General features: G+C 44.0%; 1 protein-coding gene across 1 annotated transcript; it reads right to left on the bottom strand.

Annotated features, from left to right (window-relative positions):
* Positions 1-4,617: 4,617 nt before the first annotated feature.
* SLC22A16 (solute carrier family 22 member 16) lies at positions 4,618-23,207 on the bottom strand. Its single transcript, XM_079971664.1, has 8 exons — positions 23,074-23,207; positions 12,986-13,462; positions 11,437-11,554; positions 9,843-10,389; positions 7,352-7,479; positions 5,999-6,108; positions 5,780-5,879; positions 4,618-5,266 (listed from the first exon to the last, which is right to left on the bottom strand). The coding sequence occupies exons 1-8, from the start codon at positions 23,121-23,123 to the stop codon at positions 5,054-5,056; spliced, it is 1,743 nt and encodes a 580-aa protein (XP_079827790.1). The 5' UTR covers positions 23,124-23,207; the 3' UTR covers positions 4,618-5,053.
* Positions 23,208-24,586: the final 1,379 nt, after the last annotated feature.

Raw genomic sequence — 24,586 nt, 5'->3', positions numbered from 1 at the left:
TCATGGCCAAAATTCATATTTGCTTTATGATCAGAATGTTTCGAGTTGCTGGTTATATTGAATATATTCTATGTTTATTTTTATATCTTTAGGGCCAGCTATTTACATGAAGGCTGTTCCAGGTGGGTAAAGAGGTTTATGCCATGTGTAGATGTGTAGATTCCTCAGAAGCTGGGAAGAGCAAATTACGGTAATACTCCATATATCTGGGTCCTTGGTTATGTATGCAATAGGAACTCTTTTCCATAAATGTAGGAAGCCCTTCCCTATATTGTACCTTCCTTCTTGTTGGAAAGGAATCCAATGTGGGCACTCTCTTTCATCAATGGTCAAATCATCACTTTGCACTTTGGGAGCAATTAGCTACATAGTGCATGTGTAATTTTTTTTCCCAGTTAAAACAAATCCTCATATTTCCCAGTGACTTACCGTAGCAGGTAGAATGTTCAGAGCTGCTGCTGATTTTTCAGATGTATGGAGGCAGCAAGCAATAAAAGCCCCTGGAAGCACCCATTCATTGCCTGGATAAGGTTTCAGGTTCAGTCTCCACAATTTCCCACTTAGAGATCTCTGCCTAGGAACTGCTGCCAGCTGGAGAATGGGAATGTCTGGAAACTGCTGGCAGCCCATGAAGAAAATGCTTGGCTAGGCATGGACTAGTTATCTGAGCAGGGACAGCTTATCCCATTTCACTACCTGAGGATAAACAGGAATTGCCAACCCCTGGTTCCTCCCACCATGCCCCACTTCCGCTGCCACCAAGCTCCAGTTCTCTCCAAACTCAGCAGGAGCTGAGGCGCTCCTCCAAAAGTTGCCACTCACTTGACTTTTCCACCCAGGGGCAGGGAAGACATGTGGCAATGTTGTGCTCCAGAATGCCTCCCTCTCTGTAGTGGCAGTGGTGGGGTGGGCAGAGAACTGCCTTGTTTCAGTTCCACCACCTGAGGTGGGTGCATCACCTCACATCATGGGTGGGCCAGCTCTGTATCTGACAGTCAGCATAAGGCAACTGCTCAGCTTATTATATATCTGCATGTATAGATATATAACACCACCAGGATTTTTAAAATATAAAACCCCTTAAAATACATAGCTTGCACTGACATATTTTGTCAATTTATTGTTAATTATAAATAAATTTTAAAAACACAATGTTATCGCTTTCACAGTTAGTGGTACATAGATTTACACACTGGACAATCATTTATGTCTGTTCCTTCATATAAAAAACACACACATTCATTTTCTATAATTAATAGTATCTGGGTTCTGAGGGCATAAGATGTTTGTCACTTGATTTCACTGCCATATTTTCAGTTATTGGATGGCATCATCACTCCATAAATCCATATTCTTATGAAACTCAATCTTGTGAAAGAGAACATGTGTTCCAGGAAAAACCATAGCTCTCCTCTTCACACACTGTTACAAGATATCCTCATGATGTTAGTAGAGACACACATTGGCTACTGCAAAATGGAACTGTCTGGCTGCTGATTGAAATGGCACTTCCTCCTTTGCTATCTGACCATCTTTTTCCCTGCCAAAAGTGATATTTGTCAGTCCTGGTTTTTGGGGTTGGTGGGAAAGGTCACCCCTTGCCTGAGGGGAGGCCTGCAGCCTATGACTGCCAGTGTATATTGGTGCTTTCCTGCTGGTTTTCTCACAGTAGTCTTTACAGAGGGAACCACTGAGAGCACTTCTTTCTGACTTAACACTACTGTAATGCATTGCGCATAGGGAGAGGTGTGAGCATTGCATTTAGTGACATCATCAGGACATTTTATCATCACACATTGATTAATGGCTTAATTGCTTTTCTAATGTGGGGATGTCATTCACCACCAACATTATGATGGATGGCAACAGGGTTGCTCAGAACAATGCAGGAGTGGTTGTCTGTTTTGTTACACTGCCTCTTGTTTTTATTGCTGTTCTTTGGCTTTCACCTTTGCTGCTGAGAATACATGGTGGCATAAATGAATTGCCCTGCCAGTCGTGAAACATTTATTTCAAGGGTGGGGCACCCATGGCCCTCCTTATGTTGTTGGACTCCAACTCCCATCTGCCTCAACTAGCAGAGCCAATGGTCAGAAATGATGTGAGTTGTAGTACAACATCTAGAAGGGGCAACCCAGCCAGATGGGTGGGATATAAATAATAAAATTGTTGTTGTTATTAAGGTCCAGGCAAGAACCAAGTGTGAAGGCAGGACAATACATGTTGCACCCAAGGATAACTAAGGATGCCAAAGATTTCTGTTGTTAAAATAAGAAACTGTATATAGTTGGCCTACACACACACACACATGCACACCTTTCCAGAACCACAGCCTTTATCCCCTAGCCTTTGAAAGGGCTGACACAGACAAAATGGGGCATATGAGAAATGGAGAGTCTCAATCACTGGAGTCAGGAGGGTTCAAGAATCAGGGAGGGAGAAGGGGGTGTTGGTGGGAAGAAGTCAAAGTATTCTCTTGGGCAGTGGTTCCCAACTGGTGGTCTGTGGACCCCAGAGGGTCTGCATAACCTACCAAGTGGTTCAGTAGTACCATTCATCTAACAAAAACTACCACAGAGATATCAAAAATTTCAAAAGTAAGGGAGGTGTCATAGCTTGGCTTTCAAAAAAATGGGGTCTGCAGTACTTAGCTAATTAGGAACCACTGCTTAGTGGTCTCAATATTAGGGTTTGCTGCTGTTGTTCAAGGAAATAAGTGTTTCCTTTAATGCTGCCTCAGAAATATGTTGTAGCATACATTTTGCACAGTCGAGCTTTAGTAGTTTCACACAAGGGTTTCTGCTTCTTCGCTAACTTTACCTTAGTCCACTTGCTTCCCTGCACAGTGAAACACCCATGAACAAGAAGCTTGCAAGCAGCTGCTAGGAAGGAGCTGCATGTGAAGGAGTTGCTAGCAAGCTGAAAGCCTGGCTCTGGGAACTGACATGCCCTTGTGAGGTGGATGCCTGTACCTCTAGGATGGGTGATCAGAAGGTGATGGCAGGAGGTGGCCTTATTGAAACTTGGGACAGATGTGCCAGGATGCTTTGTTGAGAAAATGAAACTACCAAGAAAGGAAAGAGCAACAGGGCACAGCTGGGGAGCCAGAGGAAGAGGAAGGGAGAGGCCAAAGAGATCTGAACACATGAGAAAGTTAAAAGTGGGGGGGGGGAAGAGGAGGAGGAAGACAAACGGGGCTTGGCAAGGCCCTTCCCTCTGAAGCCACAGGGGAATCATTGTGGAAACCAAAGGCTGAGATTGTAGCAGCTGATTCCCCTCAAACTGTTTTCTTTGTTAAAATGGCTGGGAAAGTTGCATTTCCAACAGGAACAGAAATTAATTGTGAGAGAGCTGCAGGGGTGAACGTAAGATAAATGATTGAAGAATAGCCAAAAAGCTTTGTTCTGAAGACTCAACACACATATTTTTTTTTTAAAAGCCTAGTATGTATAAACATATGCATATGTAGAACACATCCAGCAAAAGACCTGTGGCTTGGTGACCCCAGCCTCTGCTCTGCAAAGTAGTCAAGCGCATGCCCTTAGTTTTAACTGAGGGTGGTAAAGAAACTCTCCAGGGTCAAAACTACATGTTACTTTAACCATTTTAAAAAGAAATTAGCAAGCTTAAGAGCTATCATTCCTATTTATTAATAAAAAAGCAGCAATGAGGGAGGGCCTTTCCAGATTGGGACAATGGTTAACTCTTTCCCTTATGCCATTTTCACACTGACAATTGGCCCCAGGACTGTTATTTGCCCCCAAAGAGCTATTTGCAGCCAATATACAACATCCTTCTGTAGTTTTGTTCACAGATTTTTCTGGCCTTCAGGCATACCAAGACATTTTATTCTTATAGCACATTTAAGATGATGAGACTTATACGAGCTGAGTGAAAATGTATCTTGGATTATCCTCAGGTTTGTACCATTGATTCCGGCGTATTAGGCGACTGGGCGTATTAGACGACCCCCCAAACTGGCAGCTGCCAATTTGGGGGTTCGTCTTATAAGCCCAGTCACCTAATACGCTGGGCAGCTCCGCGCCAGGAGGAAGCTGCCCAGCGAAGCCAGCTTAGCATTGCTGGGCAGCTTCCTCCTGGCGTGGAGAGGAGCCTGCTATCCGCTGCTGCGGCAGCTTCTGAAGCAGCAGTGGGCGGGCTCCATACCCGGCATATAAGACGACCCACAACTTTTTAACCTTTTTTCCGGGGTTAAAAGGTCATCTTATACGCTGGAATCTATGGTAATAAGTCATAGGGAATGTACACACATTTAGTTTCATGCCAATTCTCCCCCCCCCCCCTTTGAAGAGCCCTGTTAAAGATTGAAAGAGTTAAAGATTGCAACTGAAATAAAGGGAAGGAATGAAAAGGAATGAAATAAAAATGGCACTCCAGTTTTTAAGACAACCTGATTTTATCTGTGCTGCAGAGACATTGCTACAGACAGCTAACAATATTTTGTTTCAGTCACACATAATTCATTTAACATTCAATGAGCATGCATGCTGTCTATGCAACTTACAAATGTTGACTGTCTCCATTAGAAGCCATGGGCTGGCTTCTCCTTTTAAAGGGATGGCATTGCTAAGAAATGAAACAAAAGCTTAGAAAACCTAGATTGGCATGTTCCATTTATTAAGAAATCACTACAATTATTTGAGAGTTTTCCTCCCATGTAAACATTGTCTAAATGTCCGAGAATGTAACAATACCAATTCATGATTTGTTGTGCTTGCACTTGGCAATTCAAACGTTATTGACAGGGGATTTTGAAGTGACAATGAATGCAGCAGGAAATCTGAGAAAGAAACTAGAGGTGGCCTTTTAAAATCAGTATCAGAAAAACATATTTCTTTGAATTAGCATTACTCACGTCATATGTTAACAAGGTGCTTCAGAACAGCTTCAAAATATGTTCTACAAGCTCTAATTCTTGTCTCCATGATGAGAGGGCAAGAGGGTGTACAGATTACAAGGAATGTGTACTAACCAGTGGATATTGCAAACGAAGGAGCACAATACAGCACATAATAGCTTTTTCAAAAAAATCTTATCCATCAGTGCCGTGTGCCTCTTGGTTCAGCATCTCAATCTTATCCCGTGCTGCACCATCCTGAGATGCTGGGAGATACTTTTCTGAGCCACTGTCTTTTTTCATATGCTCATTGAGTTCTGCCCATGTATTTGTCAATGGCTTCCCAAGTGTTTCTGGTAGCATCAGGGTTAGCACTCCACTCAGAAAGGCCATGACTCCTACAATCAGCTAAAAGAAAACAGGTCATGTAAGCGAGAGAAGCTAACGGCATGAAAAGCAAAACAAGAGGTTTTATTTACTGTTGTTAACAATGACACAGATGAAGTTGCAGAGCAACCCAGCCCCCCAAGGTGCGCTCGAGGGGGCTGGATAGAGCCCCCCCCTCCCAGCTCTGCGTGGCTCTGCCATCAGTAGGGGAGCCACCCACCATTGAGGAGTGTGGTAATTCAAACCATAGCTTAGCTCTGGATGAGGCAGCAGCAGGATGACAGGGAGGACTGAAATGGCCGTGGTTTTAATTTTGAGTACCTACAGGCTTGTAACTTCAAGCTTAGCCATAGTTTGGCTTAGCATCAAATGTGAACTCGTCCATTGTGGATATGCTCAAGTCATTTTCAAAGGGGGTGCAGTGCTGATATTTGTTTGTTCCAGGCCTCAGCTACTGGCTGTTCTCACACCTGGCCATCTAGTACATTACTGGCATTGTCAAGTTTGATGAAGCTGTTAAAACAAAGCATTTACCTGTGGCATAAAGATCCAAACACTTGACAGGTAAACACAGAAAGGGGCTACCACACTCCCTACCCGGCACATCATGCTCCCGCTGCCCACTGCAAGGGTCCTGAACAGTAAACAAAAAGTCCAATTTCAATTGATACTGTTATAAGCAGAAGACATTTTCACAGAGCAAAGCTGCAGGATACAATTCCAATTCTTAAGGGGTAAAGAGTTTTGCCTTACCGTGCAACTGTTGGATATAGCTCTGCCGTATACAGGTAGATAAGGCCGAATGCAACACCTATTGCAAACTTTCCAGCCATATTTGCTGCAATAACTAGAACACTGTAATCCTGTTAAGAGGAAACATAGTTTTATAACAGCATAGGGAGCATGAATTCACTGAGGGTCACTGAGGGACTTATGTTCCAGAACTCAGTTCATAAAAGCCTTGCTATTTTGTAAACATTCAGGAACCCTTACTGCACTGTTCAGAGCAGACAATGGTTCGGTTTCCTTTACCAAGTAATTAATTCCATCTCTGCACTTAATCATGACTGGACAGTATTTTTTGACTACTATTGTGGGCCCAAAGGCTGCAGGTTCCTTTCTTAAGTTCCATCTAAGCATGCAAACACTCACATTTTGGAAAAGGTTGCTAGATCAGCAAGTTACCAGTTTTACAGATGGAATATTGTCAGTATTTCTGGAATTTATGGCCCATTTCTTTAAGCCATGGCATCAGCTATGGTCTACAATTAGTTTCAGTAACAACCCTCTGTGTCAACCTAAGGTCCCATAATTGCTGCAACGTTGACAAGAGCTGCTATTGCCAAATGTGGCCTCATGTAGCCCAAAACTTGCCAAGAGGAGATGGAATGGGGGTGGAACTGGGACCATATTCTTCCGTAGCATTCTGATGCAGTAATTCAAGCTGGCAGCAATTCAAAAACCTTGGGTGGAATTCAACATCACACTGTTACAGATGTTCCATCTGTTCACATGTATCTGCTTGCCAGATAGGATGATATCCCATTTTCTTATCCTCTGCTATCCTGGGAGTTTTCTCAAACCCCAGGAGCCAATTTTGGGGAGTGCACAGGGGGAGGAGAGTGGGGGAATCCCCTGCACTGGGCTTCTGCTGGTGGGGTTCATTAGGTGAACCCTGCCCTTAGACTCCATCTGTACTATACATTTAAAGAAGAACCATGAGACTTTCAACAATCATGGGAACCAAAGTTTGTTAAGGATGTTAGAAGACCCCTATTTTCCCTAACAAAGCTACAATCCCCAAGTTCCCTCGGAAGAGGAATGAACTATTAAACCACTCTAAGAACTGTAGCTCTATGAGTGGAACAGGCGTCTTCCAACAATCCTCAGCATCTTTAAAAACCACCATTCCCAGGATTCTTCAAGGAAAGCCAGGACTATTTAAAACTATGTGATACTGCTTCAACTATATAATGCAGATATGGCTGAAACTGACAAGAAACAACACATGCCCTGACTAGATCCTCTTGCCTTGCTCAGGATGCTACATTAGTACAAGACCCACAGCATGTTTATATACACCTGACGCAGGTGTGAGTGACTCACCTGAGGTATCACCATGACTAGAGCGCAGATCACTGCACTCGAGATGAGGAATGGGATCAAGGTGTTCCTTCGTCCCAGTTTGTCCATTCCTATGCAAGCCAGGACATAGGCAGGAAGCTCCACAGCACCTAGCATCAGATAATTCACATTTTAAAAATGTGTTAGATACATAAAGACATGGCTAGACTGCTGCTTCTCATGATTTTTATTTTCTCTCCAGTGTGGCCTTAGCCTGCCCCTCCCCTTATGCCTCAGCCCTCCCGATTTGCAATATGGCGATGGCAACAGGGCGGCCTAGAATACTGCAAGGTACTGAATATGAAATACACTTGCCACTTGGGGAAAATGATCTGCAGGAACAAAGGCTGTTACAAAACAACTTTCCCCAGGTGTCAAAAGGATACCTAAAATGGCTCCTGCAGTACTATGTCAAAAAGCCGAAATAAAAAAAGAGTTCTTTGCTCTGTGGCACTTTAAAGACATATTGTGACACAGGCATGCATAGGGTGAAAAGGCCCTTGGGCCTGCCAGTTAACTGGAGCTCATATGACTAACATCCTGACACTAAATATATTGAAATAATGGGCACAATCCCATCAAACTGAAATACTGTGAAATGTCACTGATAAAAATGGAAGAGATTTAAGTGTATGTTTTAAGTCTCCCGCTGAAATCAGCAGCACGGCTCCAATTTGGCTAAACCATTCCTTAAGTGGTCAGAAGCTGATAAATGTCTTCACGATTACAGAAAAATTCATTTTTGTAACAGTATCGATCCACTGGCAATACACTGCTGCTTAACAAATGGAATACTAGCACCTTATCTTAAGCACATCCTCAAAAATGTCAACTGATGATGCTAGTTTGTGAGAAAGAACAGCCCAGCCCCATCCACGGCTTCTGATGCTGTGGCACGGAGGCATTTGTCCTGCATACAGCTACAGCAGCCTTTCTAGGCAAGGCAGGTGAGGGAGGGCTGGCCACCTCTGTTCCCACAACCCTTCTGGGTTCCAAGTGCTACTTCCTGTCTGCCTGCATAAACGTCTGCAAGAGCATTAAATGGCCAGAGGACTATTAGGATACTCTCCTAGTAGCTATAGCAGTAGCAGGTGGCATGGTGGGGCAGAGTCGCTGACTTGAGCTCTTGGCAGGTGAGTCCCTGCTGCTTAAGAAAGGTGAGGTGGTAGGGAGGGCAGCATGGTCAACACAAAGGCAGAGCCGACTTGGCGCCCCTGCTGCTGCGTTTGCACTGTGCTGCCCTCCCTGCCACGTCAGCTCTTTCCCATCCAGTAAGCAGCTGCAATTCACCTGCCAAGAGATCGGGTAAGCATCTCCACCCCACCAAGTCATCTGCTGCTAGGCTGAAGGCAGACCTGTACCCTGCCAGGCCTGAAGGAAACCCTTGCATGGTACTTCTGCATTGCATAGCAGCTCTTCCACAGTTTTGGTGCTGTTGTAACAATGGCTCCTGGTCAGGTGTTGGGGCCAACTCCCGCTGCCAAAATAAGGAGACAAAAATGTTCTCTGGATTCAGCACTGGGAACCCTGCACTTGGTTCTAGGCTATGTTATTGCTGCACAACACAGAAGCATCTGACTCCAAGCATCTGATCATGCAATTTCCAGCAGGTAATCTTATATGTGTAGTGAGGCATCAGTACAGTGCACTGCATGCACAACTCAACATGTGGCACAGAGTACATGTGCATACACTTGATTTCAGCATTCTTTCCCCTCTTTGTGGATGTGCAAGGATTTGAGGACATGCATACAGAAGTATGCACCTGCATCCTCATAGCACACCAGGTAATGTGTACAGTGGGAGAAGCATGCATACTTGATTCTCATTTTTTGGCCAGCATTTCTAAACCACATTTGTGTAAACCAGGAGTGGCTAAACTGTAGCCCTTCAGATATTACTGAACTGCAATTCACACGATCCCTGGCCATAGGCCATGCTGGCTGGGGCTACAGCTTAGCCACCACTGCTGTGAACTAACCTTAAGTGAAAGCCAAATAATTCATGCGAATAATAGCCACTTGAAACCAACCCCATAGTAAGAAATTCTGTAGGCCTAAAGGGACAGAGAAGCTTTGCAGAACAGCCAGAACATTCATACAGGCAGATTATAGCCTAACACGTTTTAAGTTTGACAGTATTATATCTTAGTGAACAACAATGCTCCTTGCACATGTTTCTTTGCATCTCTAAAAGGCTAGAGACTTGATGAAAGCTGAACATTTAGCTGGAATATCCCTGAGAGGGCCAGGTCCCCATTCCCATAACCACAGCCCTGCTTGAAACATGACAGTATTACCCTGAAAATCATTTGCCTGTGAAATGGCCCTCACATTATAATTTGCATGTGTGTATGAACAGGGCCTGAGTTTGGAAGTTCACTGGTGGTGGCGACAATCACTAGACATTTATTTTTAAAAAGTTGGTTGCATTTCTGTTGCAAGTACAGTAAGTTACATCAAACAATATTTACCTATGAGAAATAGATTTAAATATTCATTGCCTCCAAGGTTCACGGAACTGAGGGAGAACACATAATATCCTAAACTCCCAGTGAACCAAATCAGCCAGACTGTAATGGTCCTTCTTGCAATGTGCCAGTTATGAAACAGATCTAAGATGTTGTGCTTCTTCATGGGAGAAATGTCATTATCACCCGTTCTGCTACTGACTAGATCATCTTGGACGGGACACAGTTCAGAAATTTTACAAGGAGTGCTTACTTTATTCCATCTTGCCATTACATTAATTACTTTTTGTGCTTCTTCGTATCTTCCCTCTGTGAGCAGCCAGAAGGGTGTCTCTGGGAGCATCCAGCAGCACAAGACAAAGGGGAGAGTTGTTACGGAAAGGCATATCTGGTAGACCCACCAGGTCGGGGCCAAGTAGCCTACCAGAGCCACAACCATAATCCCCAGTGCAAAAAACGCATGGACGTGCATGGATGCCCATGTGCGAGCCTTTATGCCAATATATTCAGTCACATACACAAACACTACAACCAGATAGCCACTTGAAACCTGGGAGGTGGGGGAAAAACAGAGAAAGAAAACGGCTTCAGTCTAGTCTCCCTCTACAACAAGAATTAAAAATAGATGGTCATGCTGCAGAGGCTCAGAATTTCAAGAAATCTGCGATCTGCAATAAAGAGGAAAGCGGTGATCCAAGAACAAACGAAGCAATAGTATTGGATATAAATGTAGGCTATAATCCAGCCAAAAAGGGAGCCAGTGTGAATTGGATCAGGGTGATCTAGGTTCAGATTTCCCCTCAGCGATGGAAAACTCACTATGGGCTCATCCACACTGCTGTTTGTCCCATGATTACTAGGCCCGAGTCCGAGAGATTTTTCTTTTGTCCCACCGCATTCCCTGGGAAAACCCATGCTTTACTGCTGAATCGGAACAAATGTCAATCAGGTTTTCTGCGGATTGATGTTTGTTCCAATTCAGCTGTATTGGAAAGTGGCAGGACAAAAGAAAAGCCTCTCAAACCCAGGCCTAGAAATCAAGGGGCAAACAGAAGTAATCATGGAACAAATGGATGTGTGGATGAGGCCTAAGCAGTCTTGGGACAATCACTCTCTTTCTCAGCCTAGCTTACCTCAACAAATCTATGCAGGGGGGAAAATAAGATTACCCAAGTTCACTTCCCTGCTTCTTTGAAAGAAATATGGTATATGGCTATATATAATTAAGAAAACATTCAGTATTTAAGATCTGTTGATCAAATGAAAGAGGTACATGTTTAATGCTTCCACCTTAAATGATTGATATTTCAAAGTGCTTCGCTTTGGCTGGATTGGGCCTACATATTTTAAAGGGCAGTCAATATAAAACAAGGTTAGGCAATATGCTCAGAGGCAGCCAGGCAAACTCCTGGAGAAACTTTAGAAGCTCATAGAAGCATTTTTGTGTCACTGAAATCGTACTGAGATCAATCCAAGTGCTCTGGCTTAACTGGTTTAGAGACTGCAGCTAGAATATGCTTTTGGAGGTTTAATAATGAAGAGCCTTCGAAACAGTCAAGGAAATTATTTTGTTGGAAAAATCAACTTGGGTTCTTACCATTGCAAGCAGGAAACGGACAATCACAAAGCTTGTGTAGTCAAATGTGAACGCCACTGCAATGCCAAATATAAATTGGCCAGTGCTGGTGAACCACATGACAGGCCGTCTCCCCATCCTGTGGAACGCAGTAAGAAAACAAGCATAAAAATAAATATTGCAGAAACTGCATCAGAAAAACATTTCTAACTCTGGGGCTTGCATTACCAGAACAAGAGAGAAAGAAGGAAGCCCCACAAATGCTTTACCTAGCAGTTTATGGCTTACTGCAGATTTTACACTTGTCATTTACTAGATTTTTATACTTGTTATTTCTGTAATAGATTTTTATTAATCTCTTTTTAAAAACAAAATTATCTTCATTTCATCAACTCAAAATGAGCTTCAAAGCTCATTTTCAGAGTCTGCATTTTAGCTAATGGCTTTTTAAAGGGCAGCTGCTATTACTTTATCTTTGGGTGGAGTAACTGCATAGAGCATGAGGGCAACATCCTGTCATAAGCAAACTTCCAGGGGCCAGAGGCAAAAGTAGGTGGAGCAACAGATGTGACTCTTGCCTTTGCACAGTAGGCTACATTCCTTCCTTGCAAAACAAAAAATCTACAGACACACACCTCCAGCCCGCCAAAGCTACACACTTCTATGTCCTATTGAGTTCAACAGGAGAGAATGCTTAATTTAACTCCCACTTAAGTTTAAGAATTTTCTTTAAATTCTTGACTTTGGCTAGATGTTTAAGTGTTCTGAGGTCACAGGCAGACTACATACTTTTAACTATGGAAAGGCAGCGTACAAAGGAAATGATGATGATGATGATGATACAAGCCTCATTGCTTGCTGCCCATTCTCAACATTCTGTAGGACCATCTGAAGTCCACCTACAGTGATGCTAAGGGGCTGGAGTATGTCTGCATTATATTGTGTGTTACATTTCCTCAACAAGGATACTGAGGTATGTGGTGGAGTTACTGTAATTTCTCCAGCCTACGTGGCAGCTGCATTCCACCTACATCTTAGGTTCCCTTAGGCTACAATTCTGAGTACGCATGGATAGGGTTACCTTTCCGTTTTTTTATGCTCAAAATACATTTCCATGGATAACACATAAGCAGGGCCTCCCTCCCAAGTTAATAAAAGTGATCCAAAAATGCACTGGAGCTATGTGCCTCTGGCTGAGTAACTTATTTTCTTGTCTTTTGACTAGGGCATCAGAGAGGGTGGAAAGAGAACAGGACACCAACATTCCATGAGCTTGCAAATCACCTACATTTCCTCTTGAAAATACTCAGTTAACATGCCTTGTTCAAGCTCAGCCTCTGACTGCTAACTTGATTGAATAGGAATTTTATTCCACATCTCTCAGCTCTGTGCTTTCTACTGCAAGCAGAAACTTGCTTGAGAAATCTAGAATGATATATTTTAATGGCATCCTTCTGCGCTCTCCTGTTGCGTCTAACAAACCAAACCATGTCAGGAGGGCTTTTTTTTTTTTTTTTTGGTGGATGGGGATTTGAACCCAAGTCACCAAGCTAGTTCAGTACTACTGTACCTGTCAGCAATATCTCCAAAGATCACAGCTCCAAAAAGGACTCCCAACATGAATGTGGGCTGTGTGAGTTTTGCAAGCCATTCCCGCTGACAGACCAAATCCCACTCTGTCACGATGGTGCTCTGCCATTTGGTCTGGTCATAGATGAATCCATCAGTGCATGGAACATCCGTCTTGTTACCACTGTATTCGTAAGTAAAATTTGAAGTGTCCTCTCGTTTGGACCTGCTGCACTGATTAAGTTCCCAAACATCTCCATTTTCCAGCTGGACCAAGATGTAGTGTTGTGCTGATGTCCAGAGTGCCCAGGCATCCTCTATTCTTGAACTAGATGAATTATAAATCAGAACACTACTCACGTTTCCAGGGACACTGCATATGAACTTTGGTGTAACAGCCAAGAAGACAGAAGCTAAGTAGTGGATGCCACAAGAAATAGATTGAAAAACAGATGCAAAATAAACCCATGCCTGATATCTGAAAAGGAAAACAAATAATTAATTATCATTATATTCACCATTCTTTGAAATATATATCCTGATGTTATAAAAAGGGCCGCATTTTTAAACTCAAAGAAATGGTTTTAAAAACTCAACTTTGTCCCAGTGAATTGATAGAAGAAAACACAGTTCTATTAAGATAAACAATATGCACATGGATCTGGTATGTCTTGTGTAAGGAACATAGACACAGGATCGGGGTCCAAAGTGTTTTGCAATCTGCAGTTGAAGGATTAAAATCTACATTTTAGTGAGACAACTGGCAAAAATGACACCGATTTTAGCCAATCCAGTTTATAGACCATAAATAAATCTTGTCCTTTTTGCATATTTGGATTTCAAAATGGCATGCTGCTGTTTCTATATTAACGGTCAGGGGTGGGGGATGGATGAAAATCAGCCTGGGGTGTCAACATGGAAAAAAACTTAATCCTGGAAATTGCACAATCTGAGACGGGGAAGGAACATCTCTCCAGGAAGTTCCCCTTTCTTGAGAATGGTCTCCACAGATGGAATAAAGGATTCAGCACACACTTACTGTGGTAAGAGGTGGAATCTACACACATATAATACCCATTTTGAAAATGCGTTTTTTTTTTAAAAAAAAAATACATTGAATTTTCCATAAGGCTCACCATCACCATCTAGTGTCACATTGTATATTGCACTGAAAACACACTTAAAATGTTTTATTTGCAGTTATATAGCTGAGTCCAGAGTTACAGCCCAGTTTCAAGGAACAGCACCTCACCTGTGCTTTAGGCTGTTCTTTAACAGACTATATTACCTTTTCCTAAGCATTTCCAGTGCTAGCTCTTTAGTTACTATTGTTTGTTGACTGACTGTGACTTGTCTAATTATTGTTATGACTATTTTTTCTGTTACCTATAGATTTCTTTCACTAGTCAAAAACAGTAAGTTTACTGAAATGCATCTTAGGCAACCTTGGATGAGTATATACTTTTATAAAAGAAGGCATTTATTTTGTTGAGAGACATCTATCCCCACTTTGATTATTTTTCCTAACCATTGGTCTTGATTTTTTTCTTATATTTTCTGCCCTGCAGAACCATATTCATCATTTTTTTTTGGGGGGGGGGGTATGTGTAAAGTTCCTTATGCAAGTTTTATTCCACTGATTTTCCATATATCATGCATACAGCTCTCATCAAAACAAATAAATACAATTTTGCTTTCATCAAGAGTCCTTCTATCAGTATGGTATCTCAACATTTATAACTTACTAGCATGAATAACTAGGTAATTTTCCTATTCCCCAAACCCAGCAAGTCTTGTGTACACAACACCCTCAACATACCAGGCCTACTGTGAGTGTAAAGGATGAAGAGCTTCTGTTCACAAACCCAAATTACTGCCAACATTGGGCAAAAGCCATACAAAGGGATTCCAAAACTGGCTTCACCTCCATTTATTGCAACACTTCCCAAAGGGAAGTTGGGAGAAACTTGATTTATGGAAACCAGAAGCACACAGGACCTGAGCTGAAGCAGGGCTCTGAACGAAATGTACTGAAGAAATTGTATGTGGAGGAGGGAAATCTTCATTTATCACCGCCACCCAGTGTCACAGCTGAAACAAAGATGCAGAGAAGCAATGGCTGGAGGAGTGGTAGGAACAGGAAAGACCCTTCTGGCCTATCTTCAAATCCAGAAGTTAGCCACAGTGCCTATGGGGCCTCCCAGAAGCAACCTCATCCCACATTATTCTGGAGGCCTCAAACTCTCCAGAGAGGCTTTATGAGATGGGGTGGGGATGAGAACAGGAAACTTTCCTTCCATGACCTTCCTCAAGTTAGCTAATCTTAGGCTCTAAGCCTGTGGCTGGATCTCCCAAAATAAATGAACAACAGGTTATTGAACATATTTCAGAAATAACAGCAAAACAACCCCAATAAAAATGCCTATCGATCAAGAAAACCATTACAGACTAAAGTATAGAAAAGGAGAAGTGCAAAAATCCCATAGCAACACGTTGCATTTCCCCTTCTATTCTGGAAACCTCAGAGCATCCCACAGGATTTATGGCACCAAAATTATTTTGGTACTTTTCCTGTCCTTCCAAATACCTTCACTAGGAAACTGCTTATTCACAGACAAAAAGGCAACTGTAGGGCAGCAGGCATCTGAGGGGTGTGTTCAGGAGGAGGAGAGTCCCAGTAATAATGCCACCAGTGATACCTACTGTGTTCAACAACTTTAAGAAGAAGGCACTTCTTTCCACAAGCCAACAGCCAAGTATAAATAGCTGGACATTTCTTCTTTTGGGTTACAGAACTGCCAGAAATGTATGGAAAGTTTTCAAGGCTACACAGCCCAAACTTTCCACAACACTTGCTGCTTTGTGCACTACTGGATGTCATGGAAGGACAATTCCAGTCCCCTCCTGAGATGCTTTCAGAAATGTGTAAAGAAGTGTGTAAACAACAAACCTATTTGAGATGACTGTGTAGAGCAATCATTTGTGGAATGGATCTGCGGTGCTGTAGTATTTACCATCCCGTTAGGACAGGAGTGGGCAAACTTTGGCTCAGGAACTGAATGCAACCCTCCTGGTCTCCCTGTGTGGCCATCAGAACTCTGTCTAGGCTAGACCCCATCTCTCGTCCTGCTCCACACCCTCCTTGAGTGTTTTTGCCTGGCTGGAATGTGTCCTTGAGCCCTGATCACGCCTTTGGTTTCCCTGGGTGGAGGATAGAGAGGGGTGTGTAAGTGCATATAGAAACTAGCCTACTGAAACAAAGATAAAATGTGCATTCGTCACGCTGACCCCTTTGCCTCTGAGCCCATTCACTACCAACATGTGGCCCCCAGAAGGCTGCCCAGAAAGGAAAGCTTTAAAAAATGGTTCCCCAGCACTGAGCTGGCTCCTATACCACATGAATAAATTAATCCTCAAAATACATGAAGCTAGGAAAGTCATAGAATACTGTGGACTTTGTGCAAAGCAAAAAAACAACAAACTCCAAACACTTGAACAGAGGCCACCTGCAAAAGTCAACAAACTCCATTATGTCGCTTCTCATTTATAAGTACATTTTCTGAGGCCAAACACAGCAAGTAAGAGCTTAAAATGTCACTAAAAGGCACACATTTCACTGGGAATTAAGTGCCTTACGTAATCTCTTCAAAGTACATAATGAATGCTGTGCCCACTGAGCATGCTCAAGCCTCACTGGGCTGTTTTGGGTACACTCCACTCCATTCTGGTGTTCTACAGTGGGGTTGGACACATTTGTACTCAATTCCAGCTACAGTGGTACCTCGGGTTAAGTACTTAATTCGTTCCTGAGGTCTGTACTTAACCTGAAACTGTTCTTAACCTGAAGCACCACTTTAGCTAATGGGGCCTCCTGCTGCCGCTGCGCCGCCAGAGCACAATTTCTGTTCTCATCCTGAAGCAAAGTTCTTAACCTGAAGCACTATTTCTGGGTTAGTGGAAGCATATGTAACCTAAAGCATATGTAACCCGAGGTACCACTGTACATGAAAAATACAGCATTTCTGCACCGATTCCTATGGGCAGCTCTCACTTCCATCCTTGAGTATATTTAAAAATAGCTTATCCAAATACAAAATTTTCCTTTTTCCTTTTTGTAGCTACTGTTTTAAAATATCAGAATCTCCCTTCCTCCATCCTCCTTTACCAGTCACTTCGTTCCACTCCCATCCCATTTTCAGATTTCCCCCTCTCTTGTGTCAGTCAGCATTCCATGGGCCAAGCGTTTTGGGTTATTTTGTGGGACTTCCTCTAGCTTAGAGGTATTTTTTGTACCTCTGCAAACCTTGGGGTTATCCTGGGTCTGTCAATATTACCCCCTTGTGTATGGATGGTCCCTTTTTGGGTACGTATGTGTGAGCACACGAGTGTCGCTGTAGGCAAACACTGAAACTAAGCTTAGTAAAAGCATGTTATATATCCTATAAATATGTCATAACAGACCAGTCAGTCAAGGTCTAATTGTCCCTTTTTGCTACCTGTATTTTTCATTTCCCTGGGTCACAAATAAAGCCTTAGGCAGTCACTTGAACAGAGGCCACCTGCTATAATTACAATGAATCTGTCAGCACTGAACATGCCTCTTGACCTCACAAATACATTATGAACCCCACAGAAGGGGAAAAAATGTTTGGGTTAAGCGGACGGAGGTTCAGATTTAGAGTGAAGCCATTGCAGGTTGACATATAGGGTGAAGGAAGCAACCCCACTCCTTCTCCCCCTCCAGCTTCCTGCATTCCCGGTGCTGCTCTTCCTTTAAAAAAAAAAGTGCATTGGGGCACCTTACATACATAGATTAGTCCCTCGTATGTTCAGTTAGCCCTTCGTATCCCACTTTTAAATGTCCTGGTGAGACTTTTCCCAAACAAGAACAATCTGCTTCTGTCCATTAAAACCTAGTTCTGCCTTTCCCTTCCTTAAATCCTTAAAACACATACACAACCATTTAATAACAAAAAGGTAAAGGTAAAGGTAAAGGTACCCCTGCCCGTACGGGCCAGTCTTGACAGACTCTGGGGTTGTGCGCCCATCTCACTTAAGAGGCCAGGGGCCAGCGCTGTCCGGAGACACTTCCGGGTCATGTGGCCAGCGTGACATCGCTGCTCTGGCGAGCCAGAGCCGCACACGGAAACGCCGTTTACCTTCCCGCTGGTAAGCGGTCCCTATTTATCTACTTGCACCCGGAGGTGCTTTCGAACTGCTAGGTTGGCAGGCGCTGGGACCGAGCAGCGGGAGCGCACCCCGCCGCAGGGATTCGAACCGCCGACCTTTCAATCGGCAAGTCCTAGGCGCTGAGGCTTTAACCCACAGCGCCACCTGCGTCCCGTACAACAAAAAGGTACAGAGGAGCAAATTACATTTTTGTATCTCATTACTGGATATGCTTTATTTTTGTTAATTTCTAATCTTCAAAGGCTCTTCAGCATAGTATTTCCATCCATCAATTATGATGCATGTTTGATGGGATTTAGTTCATTGGTTTGTCTATTTATGCAAGTTATGAAGCAATACCAGTGTTCAATAAAATAGTATGTTGTGGTAATGCCAAGCAAAACCCAAAGGATGATATCCAACATTGGGCATATTCGAAACGGACCCACTGAAACCAATGGAGTTGCAGAACCTAAGTCAATTAATTTCAGAGGCTCTATGACTTTGTTGGATATCACCCTAAGTCTCTGCTAACTACACACTATAATTGAGACATCTACAATACCATATACCATTGTCTGAATATTGTCTATATTAGGCCTATTTCTGTATTTGCACTTGAGTTCTTCTTTTCTCCACCGGTTGTAGGGCTTCTCAAATACTAGTGAAATCTAGAACACACTGAACCCTAGAGCAACTTAAGACAGTTAACAGGATACGTTAATATACCGTGAACAATATCTTTACATGCGTTCAGGTTTTCTTGCTTTTAACAGACTGCTCCTCAGGGTTTGCTGGAACTGATCAAAATTCTGCACATAACGTCTGGATTATTTACCAGTCAGTCACAGAACAGAATTTGCCCAAGGCATTGTGGTGCTTTTGTATTATGATACAGGTGCACTTTGCAGCATTACTGAGACAAGACTTCACTTGCGCATCGAACAAAATATTTTAATAATTCAAGCAGTTGCCCACCCATGGAATTATAAACAACCTTGTGAGTCCCAAGGCTGTCTTCTTTGGCTTATAAGCAAGGCGTGCCCTCCTGCAACTAAAAGAAAAACGTGCAGAGATTTAATTTATATGCCTTTTTCTAAGAAAGGTACAAGAAACCACCAAGATAGTTACTTGGAACTAGAGGTGAAATTAATCACATCTTTGAATTCCCTGCTTGGTGTTCTCCTCTTTTTAAACCTAACTGCAGCAGTAGGGCTGAGGGCATGGTGTTGAAGGAATGTTGTACTTTCGCCCATCTTTACTTTCATACCATTTTCCATTTTCACCCCTTTGCTGCTTTTTACCCCTGATGTTTCTATTGCAAACAGAAAGGAGGATGTCCACAGGGGAAAGTGTTTCTAGAAACCTACAGTCCAGGAAATAAAAGTCAACAGCAGGTATGGGAAACCTGTGATGCTCCAGATATTGCTGGATTGTAGCTCCATATGGGGTGTATGGGGCACCAGAGGAGGGGCAGCACCTTCGGTGGGAGCACATCATGCTCCTTCTGGGATAGTTTGTCCATCTTTGGTCCCCACCCTATGCTCAGCTCCCCAATATTTTATTCCAGTTGGCACTCCTGCTTTGGTGCTGCTTATGCAGCGGTTTGACTCCACCCCGGAGGTGCACTCCATTGTCTCTTGAGACAGATGGATGCCAACAATAGCTCCAATCTTCCCTGGCCATTGGCTTATGGAAGTTGTAGACCAACATCATCTGGCAGCCCACAGGTTGCCCATTAGTTCATAGTCAAGCAAATGAATAACATGTAACCCACACTGGTAATGTGCATCAAATCACCAGTTCCCTCCAGGCTTTATGTAGTTACTACCAACATAATGTTGCACTGTGCTCTTGACCTTTTAGCCGTCAAGAAGTTGCCAGTATTGGTTGTAATAAAACGCAGTGCAAGGCAATAGTGGCCATGAGCACACTGCTGTATTGTCGTTTCAGGTGTTGGGCTAGGATGGAGGCACCCAAAGTAGTCCATCGGGGCACAGAAAAGGGGGGGAGTGGCAGCAGAAGTATCAGTGGAGAGGAAGAACAACAGAACGGACAAACAGCAGGTTTTGGACAAGCAGTCCCCATGTGTTTTTCCAGGCTATACAAACGTTTCTCTCTTATAATGGCTCTAGTGTTCAGCATTAGCCCTTGAATGCCCTGTCAAGAATTGATTTCAATAACTGTCTTGTTATTCATCAGCGGACTCCAATTTAGAGATAAGCTCCAATTAAATGTCAATTACACATGCATAATTGGCCAATTACTGTATTTGCCCAGTTATTTGTAGAGAGAGAAAAGCTCACACTGATATATATTAAGCCTTCCTCTTTATTATTACTGTATAATTTACTATACTTGATTTTCCATGTATACTATACAAAGCACAACTTCCACCACTGCAGAAAAAATAGATGATGACTTAAATGGAATATATTGACCAATTCCCAGCCCATTTTCAAGGAAAAGCAGGTTGAAAGCAGAAAGTTGTGTAAATAATACCCTTTTAATCTCCTACCTACCCTAATGATCCTAAAAAGGAAATAACATATTGTTAACGTGTTGTTAACTTTTAAAAAAGTTATATTAATAGCAAAACATTCATTGGTTCATCATTTGCTGGTGAGGATAACCAACATAGAAAGTGGCTTGGTGAAGCAAGGGTTCCCTTCTGCTCCTGGAGCAGCTGGTTATATGAAATTCAGAACCTTATATAAAACTCTGCTATCGGAGTAACACTCGTGAAGATTTATGCTCTTCGGTAAACAAGAATGGGGTGGGGAGAATTGCAGGTTTTAGCTTCATAGTTTTAACATGTAAATCTTAGAAGCAACAAGCTTAACATTCCAAGAGGGGTACAAAGTGCCTAGTTAGCAAACATTTGATTGCTTATGAAGGGTCAAAGATACTTACTAACCTGAAAAAGCAAATGACTGAAGATGCATAAAAAACATACTCAAAGCAGCTATAAAGCAGTCACAGTTTCTATATGCAGTAGTTCTTAAGAATGCTGCTTCAGGACCTGATCGAGCCCTCAAACTCTAACTGTACTCAGCTTGAACCACCCTTGTAGTTATGCATTAACATGTCATTCTGTGATAAAACTGTGGACTCAGCTACATTAGTCAAAAACCAGAGTTTTAATTGTGTTATAAACATGCAACACCAGATGGAGCTGTAGAGCACAAAACTTTTCTATGCGATTTTACATAGGATTTTTTTTTTACTTTGGTTACAACGATTTAATTTATGACTTATTTATAGCTTTTTTCCTGTGTGTAGATCCACCCAGTGATTCTGGTTTTGGATATGTGTGCGTTATATATGCACATACACAATGCAAACTGAAGGTGAGTGTAGGAGGGCCTACATGCGTATGGTTCAATGTCTGCATTTCCTGGACTTTCTTGCTTTCATGAGAAAGTAGTCTGTTTCAAATTATTGGAAGAGGAGCCATAGCTTGTTGGTATAGCACATCCTTTGCATATAGAACACACTGTTGACTCATGTTAAGCTTGTGGTCTACTAAAACACCAAGATCCTTTTCACGTGCATTACTGGCAAGCTGCCCTGCAGGACATATTCAGGAGAAGAAAAGGCTAAGGAGTAAACCCTACACAAATTTGGAGTGGTGTCCCTAAGATGATTGGATTGTGCCTTGTACTCCTCCTGCAGCCAAGCTGGTGCCAGATGCAATGCTCTGCTTCCCTTTGGACCACATCAGCGAGGCAGAGAGCGAGGACTTGTCATCTGGGCAGCCCAGGACCTCCATGCACACTGCCCAGGTTTGCGCCCCAGTGAGTTTACTTTGGTGCTGCTAAAACAGCCAAAACAATGTGGGAGGTAGCAGTTACCAGTCTGTGCAGTCACTGTGGGCCCTGTGATTCTCCAGCAGTTTGACTTCACCCCCAGAGCTGCACTCCATTGTCTCTTCAGGCAGACAGATGCTAACAGCTAGCAAGCCAGGTGCCCCCCATCTTATATTTGTGCAGCTGGTTCTTCCTGCCTAAGTGTAGAGATAATTTCCTAGAGGTGAGAGCATACTCAAAGAACCCCAAGACACAGGTTTGCCAAGCCCCTCCTTACACACACCCCTGCTATAAGCAGCTCCCAATGTGTTTTGCACACACAGGGCAGAAAGAAAACCTCCACAACCCCCTTTAAACAGCATATTCCATCCCCATGTGGGAATGGGAGCCAAGGCTCACTTGGACCCTACCCACAGAGCTCATGCCACATAAATGACAGGAAGAGTTTTTTTGGAGCATGTGCAAAATAACCACTACCACTATCCTCTGGGATAAAGGGGGAAATTTCCGTAATTTAGGGAACTTCCTCTTTTTAGTCGTTTGTCCAAAAGATCTTTCACCTCATATATAGTACAGATACTCCCTTAAGGGTTCCTACACCGGTATTTTAAAACAGGGGCTTTTATTAGCCTCTAAGTCCCCAGACGCTGCATTAACGTGCTTTAATGAATCGAGCTGGGAAGACACCGGGGTTCAAATCCCCATTCATCCCTGAAGCTCACTGGGTGACCTTGGGGACAGCCACCATCTCTCAGCCTAGCCTACTTCGCGAGGTTGTTGTGCGAGGATAAGCCGCGAGCAGGAGAAGAGAAGCGCTCTCTCTGCTTCCCGCTTTTTGGAGGGAGGGCGAGAGTCAAAACTAGCAACAAGCCTTCACTGGAAGTGGCCAACCTTCGCTCTCCCGCGGTGGACACGTGTCTCCCTCTCGTACCCCTGGCGGGCGCCCGAGTCAAAAAAGCTCTCCGCTTCTCCCGCGCCTCGCCACTCCCACCCCCGCCCCTGCCCAGGGAGCGGAGGGCCAGACCGGAGACCCACAGCGCCTCCAACTCTCCAACCCCACTCCTCCTCTGCCGCTGCTGCCTCCCTCCCTCTCGGCGCTCCAGCCTGTTACCTGCCGAAGTGTCCCAGGGAGTCAAAGAGGAGCTCGAAGTTGCGAGCCATGGCGCGGGCGCTCGGCGGTGTGCGGGGCCGGCCAGAGTCCCATCTCAGCCTCTCCCCTCCCTGCCCCGCAGAGCCCGCCTGCTGGGAAGGGGCGGCTCCTTCGCCCGCCTGTCCAACAGACGGACCCTTCAGGCCGGTGAAGGGCCGCGCTGTAACCCCACCCCTGGCGCCAGGGGGGTCAGCTCCCCCGGCCGCGCGCGCTCCTTTCCAGCCCGGTGCAGGCTTCCCTCCCTCCAGGCCCCTGGCCCATTCCGCCCCCGCCGGGCGCACCTCAGCTCCTCTAGCAGCGCCAGGGTACACCTGAGCCCTTTCAGCGCGCTTAAAGTCCCGTTTAAAGTCGAATTCCCCGGCCAAATTTTCTAGGATATGGTGGTTTTGTTCTTGTGGCCGTTCGCCTTTTGTGGGCTTCCAGTCGGGGCGTATGGTTGCCCACTGTGAGAACAAGTACCTGTATGCTGGACTAGATTATTTTTATTTATTTGCTTTCACATTCGCACCCCACTTTTCCTGCAAGCTCAAGGTGGCGTCCATCCTTTTCTACTCCCCACCCCCCACTCCGCCTGTTTTTCTCCTCAGAACAACCCTTTGAGATAGGTGTTAGGCTGGGAGGCAGTGACTGGGCCAAGATTCCCCTGTGAGCTTCATGGCTGAGTGTGGATTTGAACTCTGGTCTCCCAGTTCTTTGTCGGACACACTAACCACTACACCACGCTGGCTCTCAGATGGGCCTTCTGTTTGAACCAGCAGGGCAATTCTAATGTTCATATATGGAGAACATATATGCCTCCTATGTGCCTCCCCCCCCCCTTAAAGTTGTTGGACACCTTAAATACAACATTGTGGAGGAAATCATTAAGGGCTGCTTCACACCTGGAGCACCCCAAAACCCACTTATGTTTCCTTGTAATACTAAATCTTGGAGCCCTGACTATATGAGACTGAATTGCTAGGTCAGCCTTTAACTCAATTTCTTTACATTCTGGCCTCTGCAGAAATGCATCTGTTTAAGGCTAAGGCAAGCGGCAATCAATGTGATGCACTCCAGATGTTGCTGGATTCCCGACTCCCATCATCAGCCCCAGCCAACACAGCCAGTGGGCTAGAGGCGCTGGCAGCAACATCTGAAGGGCACCACATTGGCTGTCCCAGGTCTAAGGGATGCCCTGGGACTGCAGAGCAGAAGGAAGGCCACACCCTCCTTGCCTCTGCTATGAAGTCTGTGAGACATACATCCACTAACAGTCTGCACCCTCTTCCCAGGAAGAAGAACATCATGGCAGTTGTGCTGTCAAGCAAAGTCTTTGTGGCAAAGGTCCAGGGCCCCATTCAGCGCCATCATGAGCAGGAGAACCTCCAAAGTGCAGCAGAGCTGGCTGCCCACATTTTGAAGTAAGTGAAGTTGTAATACACATTGCCATTTCAAGTGTGGAAGGGGGGGCTAAGGCCATCATGCTGCCATTTAG

The sequence above is a fragment of the Podarcis cretensis genome (genome assembly GCF_951804945.1).
Source record: "Podarcis cretensis genome assembly, chromosome: 3".
Taxonomy (NCBI): Eukaryota; Metazoa; Chordata; class Lepidosauria; order Squamata; family Lacertidae; genus Podarcis; species Podarcis cretensis.
This window is presented reverse-complemented; position numbering and strand designations above follow the sequence as displayed.

Bases quoted from the DNA above. Each gene is read 5' to 3' on its own strand.
- SLC22A16 (XM_079971664.1), bottom strand. From the start codon at position 23,123: ATGGCTCGCAACTTCGAGCTCCTCTTTGACTCCCTGGGACACTTCGGC. The intron at 7,480-9,842 runs GTAAATATTGTT...ATCTGATGCTAG, and splicing joins TTTAAATCTATTTCTCATAG to GTGCTGTGGAGCTTCCTGCC. The intron at 5,267-5,779 runs GTAAATGCTTTG...GTTTTCTTTTAG, and splicing joins TTTGGATCTTTATGCCACAG to CTGATTGTAGGAGTCATGGC.